At 42.0% G+C, this 14060-nt stretch overlaps 1 protein-coding gene across 2 annotated transcripts in view; it reads left to right on the top strand.

Annotated features, from left to right (window-relative positions):
* POU6F2 (POU class 6 homeobox 2) overlaps window positions 1-14060 on the top strand; it is a gene marked incomplete at its 5' end in the record, with an annotated part of 451958 nt that overhangs the window by 201714 nt on the left and 236184 nt on the right. For both annotated transcript variants that reach the window (XM_082846261.1, XM_082846262.1), the window contains one exon: window positions 653-881. In XM_082846261.1, coding sequence (XP_082702387.1) covers window positions 653-881 — 229 coding nt within the window. The remainder of the gene's footprint in view (window positions 1-652; window positions 882-14060) is intronic.

Genomic DNA, 14060 nt, shown 5'->3' with positions numbered 1-14060 from the left:
CTGTTTTTCAACATTTATGTATTTTAAAATGTAATGCATATTTTCATTCATTTATATTTTTTTAAAAAATGGTGTCTTCAGAAGCATACCCTAGGAGTATATTCTAAGTCAAAAGGGGATGAATATTTCTGTAGCCCTTGGTACGGACTCTGCTTTCCAAAAGGTTTATGCCAGTCCGCCTGTCCTAAATCCATATAATGGTGTCACTACAGACTTACCAGCGTTGCATAAGTCTTTTGCATTATTTTTGCTAATTTAATAGATGAAAATAGTATTTCATTGCTCTTTTGAACCAATAAATTCCACTGATTCCAATGAGTTCTTTCTGGAAAAACAGAATAAATTAGCAGAGAGTTTCAAATATATAAGAGTAGGATCAAGTGAAAATCCATGGAAGAATAATATATGTGTAGGGTATTACTTTGAAAGGTATTTGAGCTTTCCAAACCAAATGAAATTTTCCAAAAAGATTAACGAAATACAATTTCAATTTTTTTCCTAGAAGTCAAGCTTTTTTTTTCTGGACTAGAACATGTCTCTTTGCTACTTGTTCAGGAACTTTCTGACCCAGCTTAAGTAGAAGAAGAATGCTCTAACAACCCATGTCTTGGTTCCACTGGAAAGTGAGCTGGGATTTTGTGTTTCCTTGCAGCCACTTCTGACGGCCCAGCAGTTAGCCTCTGCTGTCACCGGTGTGAGGCCGGGAGGCACGCCGGCTCTCAGCCAGCCTGTCCTCATCCCCTTCAGCATGGCCGGACAGCTAGGAGGGCAGCAAGGGCTGGTCCTCACACTGCCCACTGCGAATCTCACCAACATCCAAGGGCTGGTAGCAGCAGCTGCAGCCGGAGGCATTATGACTCTGCCACTGCAAACTCTACAAGGTAACCCACCGTGTCTCTGTGTCATATAGGGCTCCATCCACTGGCCCGTGCTCTCTGAAGTGGACAAGTGCCCTGAATGTTGAATGTAGTTCAGAGCTGCTTCCACCATAAAGGCTATGAAAGGCTTATGTAGGAAGCAAAGTTTTCAAGGTGTCTGTGAATCCTGAGTTTGCTCAAGCCATGGGCTTTATCAGTCCTCATGTCTTAATATTGACTTGAAACCTTTCAGGTCTTCTGGAAGCATTTATGAGCAATCATTGCATGACACATCAAAAACTTAGATGTAAAATGATTGTGATGTTATTTGAGGACCTGAATTATAATCTCATGAGTTCTTCACTTTAGCCATCTGCAAAGAAAGGTTAGACATTGCTTGTTTGTGTGTGAAGTGTTTGGAACATTTCAAATACAAGGTATCATTTGGAATAATTAACTTATTATTTTTCTTACTAAGTATATTTTAGTTATAATTATTAAACAAAAGTTATGTTATTTGAGGTCATATTTTGTAATGAGAAAAATAGACATATGTAGAGCTCTTATCTTATGTAATCATGGGCATATAATAAGAGTTGGACTCTACTCAGGAAGAGTAGTTCTCTTGATATCACGAAGGTTTTAACTTTTCTTTAAAAGATTTGGTAACACTGACTGATAGACTGATTTACAAAAGACTGTCAGAGGAAGAACTATTATGATGGAGAAAGAGCTTGAATATGATGAGGGTGCCTAAAAAAAGGGAAGACAAATTTATTTTGGACTGGTCAAAGAGGTTGTTTTCTCCAGTGATATAAATGTTAGCAATTAAATTTTTTGTTTTTTTTTTTTTTTTTACAGAGTGAGAGTTTGGTTGGGCAAGTTTTCATAATAACAATTTAAAGTACTTTTTTAGTTGGTCATAAGTCAGGGCTCCTTATAACCTATTAAAATGGTCAGAGTGTCAGTCCATAGATTAAGGAATAGACCAAGTAAGACCTGGTTAACTCTTGACCCAAACTTCTTTACACGCCCTATGTTTTAATATCCCACCCATTGTTGCCACTTCTTGACTTTCACTTTAATGTTTAAAACAAAGTCTCTCTTATACCATTAAGTTGTGCCAAGAAACCTGCCATTCATAAATCATGCATGCCTGGGACACGCTAATGCACAAACTTTGCTAGTTTCAAATCTGAGAGTGCCTGGGAAGCCAGGATCTCAAGATTAAGCAAATAAGGCAGGAATAAACAAGGTGAAAGCAAAAGCAACAAAATGTAGGGAGAGGCTTTTTAATGTAGGTGGATGATGAAATCTTAATGAAGAAACGGGCATTATCAAAATGCAGGCTTCCATTTGGAACATTTGCCCTTATGGGAATATTGAATGTTATAAATAAACATGAGCTCACAGAGCTCCTAGGTCATGAATTAGTCCTGCTTGGTTAAAGTGGATGCCAAAGACAGAGTCCAAAAATCCAGGCTTGTTATCTCTTTATTAAGGTTTGGTGTTCTTAGGATTTTAGTACCTGATTATTTTTAAGGGTTCAACATGAGTGACTGGTCCAATGTGGACTTCCATCAAAATTTTCTCTCTTTTTTTAAAAAATATCAAATTTAATATTAGTTTATAGTTTGGAATTTGGTTCTTTTTGGCACCTTTGTTTTCAGAAAATGAATCCTAATATTGGTATCCTGAGTAAGTAATTTCAGTAAGAGTACTAGCTCTTTTTAATCCCCTGGTGCTTCTCACACAATTTCCCTATTGGCCTCATCTTCAGAAGAGTATTGGAATTGATGGTCAAGCTCTTGTCTACTACACAAGCACAAGGGGCTATTTCTCCCTTTGTCTCCATCTTTGAAATTTCAATGATGCTGGAGGCAAGTCAGGAGGTCATTACGAAAACACCTCCCAGCTGCAAGTCAGTCAGTTATAGGAAAAGCTTCCTAGTTATTCTTAACCCTCAAGCTCTTCCTCCAAACACCTTTTTTCTTTGCTATCCTTATGAATGAATCCCAACTCCTAAATTACTGTTACGGTCCAGGAAATTTCTCCCTTCCAGTTTCCTTCAGCTTTTTGTTCCTTTCATATCTTCCCACATAAGTTCTTCACCACCCAGACCTCCTTAGTCCGAAAAGGGACCAGCCATCCTGGTTTGCCAGGGACTGGGGGTTTTCCTGGGGCCTGTAACTTTCACCGTTGAAACCAGCAAAGTCCCAGACAAACCGGAAAGAGATGGTCATCCTGCAAAAATTCCAAGGGCAATAAGGATGGGAATCAGCAAAACGTCTCATCTCTGCAAGGTGTCCAAGATCAGTGTCTGCCACCTGAAGGACAATGCTGATCCGTCATCTTTTTGGCCAGCAGACAACCCAAGGATGATCTCACCGCCTTTCAGAAACCTACTGTGGCCCTTAACAATCCCCTTGGCCGCGTCTACAGCTTGTATAGCTCCCCAGGTTATGTCATGGAAAGTAGTGGGACTCAGGATGGTGGGTGATGGCGGGTGGCCAGAAAGTCATCTGCAGGGGTCCTGATTGACTTTGAGACTGAGCCAGTCCTAGGAGTCTTTGAGTCTCACCCTTTTTCAAGGGTGGTGTTCCTGTAAATGGGTTATAATACCTGAGAAGGAGTCCTTACACAAATTTATACAACCGGCAGGGTAGAATGCTCTACCCCTTCCCCATGGCCTGCTTCTAGACAATGAAAATGGAACCTCGGTCCAAGGCTTTTAAGAATCTTTTAAAACAACCAGTAAGTCTGCCCACCTATATAATAGCTAGCCCACCTTCTCGCGTGATTTTACAAGACAGATTTGATTCGTCAGTGTGAGGGGGAGGGACTGAATGTTCAACACTTCTGAAGTAGGACCTGTTTCCATAGGAGGCACTTAGTTCTGGATGGTTCCCCTTTTCCTCATTGTGAAGCATTAAGATTTTATTCGCAAAATAAGTCTGCCAACTGGAATTGTCTTTGATTATTCCCCAACTTTCCTGCCCAGTCCTTCAGCCTATGCATCCTTCTAGCTCAAAAGCCACAACTTTGCTAAGAACAAAAAAAAAAAATGGCATCAGTTTCTTAATGGCTTGGAATCCCAGGAATAAATTTTCAAGTATCTTCCTCTTTACTAAAGGGCTTGAGAGCCGGTTCATTTATGTTCCGTATCAAGTGACATGGAATAGCTCTCAGAGCCTCGGAGGCCGTGATCCCTGCATGTATTTTAATGAGCACTACTGACACGTTACACGAGAGCAGCTCCTCTCTGCTCAGGCAGCGGGGGTCCCATCTCAGTCTCCTTCTCTGTGCATGGTCCCCAGACCAGCGGCATCAGCATCTTATCAAGGCTCCATCCCAGACACCCTGAACAGAATCTGCGTTCTTAAAAGGAGGCTCCTATGCACACTCAAGTTTAAGAAAGCCTGCTCCAAGGAGCTTTTTCAAAATCATTTGGCCCTCCCCCACTATCTCCAGCAGTGTCCTCCAGACTCCCAGCATCTTAGGGTCACCAGGAGCCATGTGACTGTGATAAGCACCGTCACTAATTCTCCTGATCTCCCTCACCACCCCAGGCCTCTAAATGATGATAATGACCAAAAGGAATAACTTATTTGAGAACGTGTCCGCTTCTGTCAGGACAAGTATATCCCCAACACCAAGAGGCATTCCCTTGCATAATTAAAACACAGGGAAGCCCTTGTTCTGAGATTTTATCCAGGAAAAACTTTGCATCCTGAGAAAGAGACCACATAGCCCTGCAGGAAACCTGTCTGCACAGCCTGGGGATTGTTTTCCCATTGTCTTCAGATCCTTACGAGAGAGAGAGAGAGAGAGAGAGAGAGAGAGAGAGAGAGAGATGCACTGCTGTCTCATCAATTATAGTGTCTTCTTGTAAGGAAACAGACAGGAGTGAGGAGTTAGAAATCTCGGGACAGGTTTGGGGATTAGAGAGTCCAGCGGAGTCCAGCCAGTGAGCCCACAGGCTGCAGGCTGCATCATTGTCCCCTCTGAGCAGGCAGGCATCTATCCCTGCTCCCAGGTGGCTGATAACCTGTCTCCTCTCTTCCACGCCTCCTCCTGTGACTCTTCTCTACCAAGTTGGTTGACTTTCAGCTAACCCACAATTTTGGTTCACTCACGTTCCATTCTGTCTCCTTGGAGTCCATGCATCTTCCCAACTCGTGAACCTCTCAGGAACTCTCCACTGTTATCTCTCTCCATCATCTCTATCTTTACCCCTATCTCCATGTCTGTCTAAAATTCAAACTCCCCAAAACTCACATTCCTGTCAGGATGAGCCTTTTCATTTTAGGCTGTCTACCTGGTCGGACTAGAGCTTGACTGCCCATGTTGAAGTCCAGTCAGCTTTAATTTGGCCGGGGGTCGCGGTGGGGCAGAGCCAGGATGACGTGGATCTCCTGTGGTCTGAATTTGGAGGTGCCAAAGCTGGAGTCTTGGTTCTGAATATTTTAAGGGAAATCTTTGGAAGTCCTGGCTGGGGTGCAAGCCTAGAAATGCTCTAAACTCAGATAAGACCTAGAAATAACCTACTCCTCAACACCCTTTGTCCTTACCCGAGGTAGGTGTAGTTTTTGTGTTCTCTCCTCTCTTACCTTTGCAAGGCCCTTTCTCCTTCCAGGTAACTCCCACCATCACTACTCGGGGTCCCTCCATTCCTGGGACCTTTGTCTGTCCTGTGCTCACAAGAATTTGGTTTCAGGTGACTGTCAGTAAACCCATACCTGTAACATAAGATTTATTATGACCATAAACCTCAAAGAAAGAAAATGACTAAGGTTGCTCTGTCACATATTTTATAAACTCCCTTAAATCAGTGTCTCCCATTTTCTTTATTATTTGAAAACACAGATAGGTGTACTAAACGTGTAATTTGCAGTTGTCCTAGCTTGGGAACAACATTGTTATTTGATGTGGCAAGATAAAATCCCCATTATGGAACTCATGCAAATGTGTTGGAGTTTTGGCCTTTTTTAGATGTAGGCAGAAAATGTAGATAAAAACAACTTCCACACAAGAGACAACAACAGCAAAGGGCTTAGTGGGGCAGCAGAGGTGTGTCAACTTCTAGGACAGAAGATTCAGGTTAGAGGCTTTTTCCCATAGCACAGGCCAAGATAACCCACTTACCGCTGCGGGCAATGTAAATGGCGAATATAAATGTGCTCTGTAGGGGATTTATATCAAAGTGTGAACATTCCAGTTAAGTCAAGCATAACATTTAAATTAATGACCAAAAATACATTAGAAAGTGCTGCTTACCCTGAACGTGGAAAAGCAATTAGGTTCAAGGCAAGTTGGAAAATCAAGGCCAAGGATGATTTTCCTGCCTTTAGCGGTGGCAGGAAACCTGGCCTGGTTTTCTCCGCCTCTCCAAATTAAAGTCTGTAGAGGTTGAAGTATGTAGGGATCGTTTTAGGGGTTAGGAATTTCATGTGCAAGAGACATTACAGTGCCTTTTTGTTTGTGGTGGTGTTGTTGATTTCATGGAGGTATCGTTTCATGCAATAAATACATGGATGTTAAGTGCACAATCCCATGGGTTTCAATAATTGTTTTCACCCATGCAAACTCCACCCACCACAATCAATACAGAAAACAGTTCATTATCCCCAAATGTTCCCTTGTGTCCCTTTGTAGTCAGTGTCCTCCTTCCAGCTAGGCAAGCCCTGATCTACTTTCTGTCATTATCAATTAGTTTTGTCTGTTCTAGAACTGCATATAAATCGATTCACATGTATGTATTCTTTGGTGTCTGGCTTTTCATGCTCAGCATAATATTTTTGAGATTTATCCACGCTGTGGATTTCAGCAGTTTCTTTTCATTTCCCAGGATTGTTCCATCGTAAGAACGTGCCACAATTTGTCCATAGCCGTCCCCACATCCCAGGAGGCAGACATCGAGAAGTCCCCTCCCCTGGGGGGAGGGAGGGGTCCTCCAGTGGGCATTTCTTGGAAAACACCCTTGGCCACGGTTCACCTTGGCCCTTGGCTACACCCCTGGGGAGATTCTCCTCTGTCCGTTATCTTTCTTGGCTACATTTGAAGAGAAAGTTGAGGAATATACCTTTCTTTGGGGGCTTCCTCAGTTCATGCACAGCTTATGGAAGCTTGGGGGCTGAAGGTTGCTTGAAGTTTCCAACAGTTAAAGATTTGTGGCTTCTTTGGGAATCTAGTTCCCTCAGAAACCATGAATGCTTCTGACCTTTCTGCTTCCAGTCAGTTCCATGTGCCAAAGTTTCTTCTAAGACATACATCTTCAGTCTAATTTATTTTACTTTCTCAGCCCCACACTTCCCTCTTCCAATTCAGTCGGCCTCTGTGAAGGCCCCGTGACCTCCTTGGTGTTCTTTAAACATACTCCTACCCAAGGGCCTTTGCACGGGCTGTTCTCTAGAAACTCTGTTCCCAGAAAGCATCAAACCTCACTCCCTCCTTGTGCCAGCCCCAATACTCCAGTTCCCCCCTCATCTGCTTTCCTTTATGTCCTTTGTTCATAATACTTATTACCTTCTGCATAACCTTAAAAATCTCAAAAATGGTTGAGTCTTGTTTTTCCTTGCTTTTTAAGCACTTTTGTGTGCTTAAAAATGCCTACTGTGGCATGTGGAGAGTGGACGCAGCATGGTGATGCTTGGCCCAGGGGGTCTAGAGGAGGTTATCTGCATATAATGTGCTTATAATATGTATTGTTTGTGCCTAGCAAGCCCTGTAATAGGCATCTTTGTTTCGTTCATCGATGTGGTCCAAGAACTGGAGCAGTGCTGGCTCAATGTAGGTACTCAATAATGAATGATGGATGGACGGATGAGTGAAGATACATGCACGCTAATGTTTATAGCATCACTGTTTACAATAGGCAAGACATGGAAGCAACCCAATCAACAGATGGTTGAATTAAGAAGAATATGTGTATACATACACACACACACACACGCACACACACACACACACACACACTGGAATATTACTGAGCCAAAAGAAGAATGAAATAATGCCATTTGCAGCAAAATAGATAGACCTAGAGAATATTATGCTTAGTGAAATAAGACAGGGAAAGATAAATATCATATGAGGCCACTTATATGCAGAATCTAAAAAATAATACAAATGAATGTATATGCAAGACAGGAACAAATTCACAGATATTGAAAACAAACTTGTGGTTACCGAAGGGGACAGTGAACAGGGGAGGAACCAACTAGGGGTATGAGGTTAACAGATACAAACTGCTCTCTCTATAAAATAGATAAGCTGAGTAATGTTCCATTGCATATATATGCCACATCTTCTTTATCCATTCATCTGTCGATGCACACTTAGGTTGCTTCCATGTCCTGGCTACTGTAAATAGAGCTGCAGTGAACATTGTGGTACATGACTCTTTTTGAATTATGGTTTTCTCAGGGTATATGCCCAGTAGTGGGATTGCTGGGTAATGGAATATTACTCAGCCATAAAAAGAAACGAAATTGAGTTATTTGTAGTGAGGTGGATGGACCTAGAGTCTGTCATAGAGAGTGAAGTAAGTCAGAAAGAGAAAAACAAATACCGTATGCTAACACATATATATGGAATCTAAAAAACAACAAAAAAGGTCGTGAAGAACCTAGGGGCAAGACGGGAATAAAGACGCAGACCTACTAGAGAATGGACTTGAGGACACGGGGAGGGGGAAGGGTAAGCTGGGACAAGGTGAGAGAGTGGCATGGACATATATACACTACCAAATGTAAAACAGATAGCTAGTGGGAAGCAGCCGCATAGCACAGGGAGATCAGCTCGGTGCTTTGTGACCACCTAGAGGGGTGGGATAGGGAGAGTGGGAGGGAGATGCAAGAGGGAAGAGATGTGGGGATATATGTATATGTATAACTGATTCACTTTGTTATAAAGCAGAAAATAGCACACGATTGTAAAGCAATTATACTCCGATAAAGATGTTAAAAAAAATAAAAGTAAAATAAAATAGATAAGCAACAAGGGTATACTGTATAGCACAGGGGATTATAGCCATTATCTTATAATAGCCTGTAATGGAGTATAATTTGCAAAAATACTGAACCGCTATGCTGTATGACTGAAACTAATATAATATTGTAAGTCAACTATATTTTAATAAAAAAAATCAGTAGTTCATTGAGTGAAGAGAAGTACAGAGAACATTCAGTGTAGAGAAGAGGAATGAGGAACACGGATGCTACGGAATTCTGTGGTTGGTTTGGTTGTTGTTGAAGTGAAGATCAGAAGTCTGAGATGGTAAGAAATCAGACTGGAGGGTCTTGTATGCCTTTCCTGTGCACAATGAGTACATATGCATTGTCCTTAGGTGTATTTGTCTCTAAGGCTTTGATGTGTTAGAGACAAATGTACCTAAAAACAATGCAGTTACGCTACAATATTTGCATGGTTACAGGTTTGTGTTTATTTAGCTGTGCCTGTGTGATTCCAAGGATTCAAAGCAGCTTGTAATGTAAGAAGCATGAAAGACAAAAGCTCTTTATTAGAAAAAGAAGAAACCTAGACAAATGTTTAAAACTAGAGGATAAATCAAAGGGGAGACCCATCACATGACGTAGTTTCCATTATCTGACAGTAAAAAGAATCACACCAGCTCAACTAGAAATGGGCTTATTTATTTTTGTTTTTGGTTTTTTACTAAGTTTATTCATTTACTCAAGAAATACCTATTGAGCTTTCATCACATTCTAGGACATGATCTTGACTTGGGATATAGCAGTAAACAAACCAAAGAGATTCCCTGAAGGCACTTCTTTGCTTGTGTGGGGAGTAAAGCAATGGAAGGATGAAGGGTGTCAGGAGTGGGGACATGATGTGTTTATACAGGATCATCAATTTTGGTCCCCCCACTGGACAGAGCCCCAAAGGACGTGGGGGACTAAGCCGTACAATGTCTGGGGGAAGCACGTCCCAGAGTGAATGCTAGGTGCTTAGAAAAGTTAATGATACAGGTTCTCAGTGAAGAAATATCCGACAGCCTGATGGACAGGACGTTTATCTTTTAGCCTTCCCTCGGTTATGCTAGAGGAACAAACAGGCACAGAATCTCAGTGAGGGGCACGGAAGGTTTATTTTTTCTGTTTATTTCAGCATACATGGGGGCTGCAGGCGGGCAGTGGTTCTGCTGCACACCTTCGTTCTGGGATCCAGGCTGAAGGGGCAGCCCCTCCCTAGGACGGGGCTTTCTCATCACAACAGGAAGACAGACTAGCAGAACCACAGTGGCTCATAAAGCTTTGGTTCAGAAGTGGTACACTTCACTTCCCCTCACATCCTGTGAGCTAGGCGGGTCACCTGGTCAGCCCCCTGCCAGTGTGAATAAAGATGCTCCTGAGGGGTGGGAGGAAGAGTGTGTAATGGAAACTGTACTACAAGGGGCTGTGGTGTCCAGCGGCCATCGCCTTAAAGATCCATTGCATAAATATTTGACTCAGGTGACCTTTAAGATCCCAACACTGAGATTCTATATTAGATGAACCAATTAGGATAAATGGACCATCTGTGTAGTAGCTTAGAACACAGCACATTAACAGTGTCTTAAAGTAGTAGTATTCAAATGATAAATATAAAAGTAGACAGCAAATATATGGAACAATTGGAGATTATTTAACGTAGCAAATGAGCACATACAAAAGTACAACTCTATTGATGTAACATTCGGGGAAAGGCAAAATTATAGGGACAGAGAGGAGATCAGTGGTGATCGGGGACAGGGGGTGGCAGGAGTTGTTGGTAAAGGAGCACAGGGATTTAGGGGCTGATGCAACCGTTCTCTAACTTGATCATGGTGGTGGGTACATGACTCTATGTGTTTGTCAAATTTGGACAACTGTAGACTAGGAAGGGTGAATTGCACAGTACATAAAATATATCTCGATTCTTTTCACAAGAAGAAGTAGGTGGATGCTGCGGTGCTTATGAAATACCAAGAAAATACTAACTTATTTTAAAACATTAAAAAATGTGTGTGGGCTTCCCTGGTGGCACAGTGGTTGAGAGTCCGCCTCCCGATGCAGGGGACACGGGTTCGTGCCCGATCCGGGGAAGATCCCACATGCTGCAGAGCGGCTGGGCCCGTGAGCCATGGCCGCTGAGCCTGCACGTCCAGAGCCTGTGCTTCGCAATGGGAGAGGCCACAAGAGTGAGAGGCCCGCGTATTGCAAAAAAAAAAAAAAAAAAAAAAAGTGTGTGAGTACAAAACTGCTAATGGAATGAAAACTAGAAAAAGCTTCATGAAAACGAGAGACTCCAGTTCTCCCAGTAGAGAAAGCATTAATGGCTCTGTTTCTCAGATGCAGAAGTTAACACTAAAATAATAAAGATTTAAAACATACACAATTTGATCCCAGTCATTTAAAAGAAGCCCAAACATACACACCTCACAGAGAGAGGGGAAGAAAAATACTATAAAGTGCTACTGGTCGACTCTAGACAGTGAGAGATTATGGGTGATTGCTTTCTTTCTTAAAGTTTCTATTGTAAATATTATTTCAAAATTAGAATGCTTTGAATTCATGAAGGTGCAAAGCTTTGAAGCCATACTCCAAACAGCACTCTTAGCATTGACAAGGTTAAGTCTCTGGATCTGTGGTCTTGACCTTCTGACCATCTTTTTTAAAAAGCATCTCTCAACTCAAAGTGGATTAATTCTCAAACTAAAAACAATACAACCACAGAGAAACTCTATGCATTCATTATGTATGAGCAATATTTAATATTATGAGGTTGCCTTTAAACGTGTAGATCTTATTGATCAAAGGAGAAAGTGTGGGCCAGGAGTGGGTGGGGCATGGGAACGTGTACTGAGTATTCTGGTTTCCTTCCAGAAGGACAAAACAGTTAGGTGGCCACGTGCGCTACCTTTCCTTGTGATTTACTTTTGCGCTAGTCTAGCGATGCCCACACTCAGAAGAAAGTCGCGTCCCCAGCAGCATGATGTACATGACAACAGAGGTCTAATACCACTCCCAGAACGAGCAGTGCAGTACCTGCCACAGACACGAGAAGAACGGGCTCTGCCTTTCAGTATGCAGTGATTTCTCAGCCTCTGGTTCGTGGCTTGCTGTCTCAAAGTCCAATATTCAAAATACCTAGAGCATAAATTCATATTTGCAGTGTTATTCAGAAGAGCCCCACATGACACACCATACAATAATACCAAATCCGCCATAAAGAAGTTATGAAAAGTTGTTGCAACATGTCTTACTTTGACAGTTTTTCAAACCTCCATATCTCCGAGGCTTCAGACTTTTTATTTAAAATACCTGAAGAGCTCGTTCTGTAGTACATTATCCTTGAAGCAGGCTTCACTGAGGCACTGGGGCATGGATTAAACTGGGAGCACATGAATGAGAAGTATGACTAATATAGTGTGTATTTAAGAGATACTGTCAGTGGAATAAAGCATTGTCAAAGGATAATGGTTTCCAGCTGCCACATAAATGTCAAAGCAAAGCCAAAGCATTTATTTTCAAAGCAAAAGGCAGGGAAGTAATGTGATCCCCAGTTTGCTCATCATAAGGATGTAAATCCATCAGGGTTCTTGATGGCATCTATCAATGTGTCTACACTAGGATGTGCAAACTGGATTAGATTCCAAGCCAGACTTTAGAGCGCTCTTCCAAGATGGCTGCCACTAGAATGGCGCAGATGCCTGAAAAAGGAAAAGACCACTTGAAATGCTTCTCAGTCTCCCTCTATTACCAAGGATGAGAGGGAACTGGGATTGTTTGTTCCAATTTCTTCTGGCACCAAAATAAAGAGGACTTCTGTATCTGAGGGAAGTGTGTGGTCCAGGAATGGGGAGGTATTGAAAATAGGGAAATGGGAGATGGTTTTCTGTTCCCCTCTGCCCACTGTCTAGAGAATGGAGAGCTAGTGCTCTCAGAAAAAGTCCTGTCTTCTCTTACGTGTGTGATACGTTCAGGACAGATTCCCAGTGAGAGGGTACAGCTATTATTTCTCAGCTCCCTCTAGGGAAAAGCCAAACCTCATTTCCTCCCGTGAACCATGCACAAAGATTGATTGATCAATTTCACAAAGACTTACTAATTTACCAGGCACTGTGGTAGGCACTCCAGTCTAGTTAGGAAGGAGGCTATGGCAGTAATCCGGAAGAGGAAGGGTCCTGGTAGTAGTGATGAAGAGCAGAGGACTGATTTAGGCGACATTAACAAGATGGGTTTGGTAGGACCTGGGGATGCATTAAATGTGGAGGAATCTGAGGAAAGAGAGGGAGATTGTTAGTTGAGTTTGACGTGACTAGTTCAAGTTTCCTGTGGAAAATTTAAATGGAGATACCAGTAGCCAGTTGGAAATACATGGATCTAAAACTCAGAATGGGATTGGTGCTAGAGATCCTATGTAGAAACCATCAACAAATACGACCCAAGCCGGGAAGGGAAGAAATTTCTGGGGGAGAGGAGATTAGGGAAGGAGCACAATTCGAGCCATTGGAAGAGGAAGAAGGAAGAGTTCCCAGCATGTATGATTGTTCTGCTTCAGGTTTGGCTGGGGCTCCTGTAATTCTCCGTGTTCGGATCCTCTTTCATTGGACATAATCTACACATTCACGTTGGCGCTTTTGATTATTGTTTACCCCTAATATAGCCACAGTGCCACAAGGAGGAGCCAGAAAAATGTATCTGTCAGTTTGCTTTTTACCTTCTAAAGACATGCCAAGTTCCCATGTAGAAAGAAGCTATTTTAAGAGCTTGTACATGAAAGCTTCAACAGTGTTTGCTCTTTGGCTGAAAAGTTAGTCAATTGATTTAAATCTATTATTTAAAAATGTAGCTGTAGCCTTAAAATCTCAAAGTGAGAATGTTGGAGTCTTTTTTCCTTCCTTTCTTCCTGTTAAAGCACTTTGGGTCATGCCTACTGTAACCACCACGCAGGACAATAGAAGCAGCATGTTGTGCTTAGCCCAGGTGCCAAAGAAGAGGACATCTGAGCTTGGGGAAAACTGTAGTTTAGATAATGTAGTTTTAATTTTGGGAAATTAATCTTGGAAAATTTTGTCTGATTGTGAGCAAACTTAACCTCCAAAAACATTTTGTTTCCACGTTCACCTTTTCCTTTGGTTTAGTGTCACCTTCTCCCAAATAATATTAATCAACTATGCTCACCACGTTTACAGCCCAAACTCAAAAAGCAAAGAAAAAAAAA

This window comes from Leucopleurus acutus, assembly GCF_964270905.1.
Source record: "Leucopleurus acutus genome assembly, chromosome: 9".
NCBI lineage: Eukaryota > Metazoa > Chordata > Mammalia > Artiodactyla > Delphinidae > Leucopleurus > Leucopleurus acutus.
Note: the sequence above shows the minus strand (reverse complement) of the source record. Positions and strands in the feature narration are given on the sequence as shown.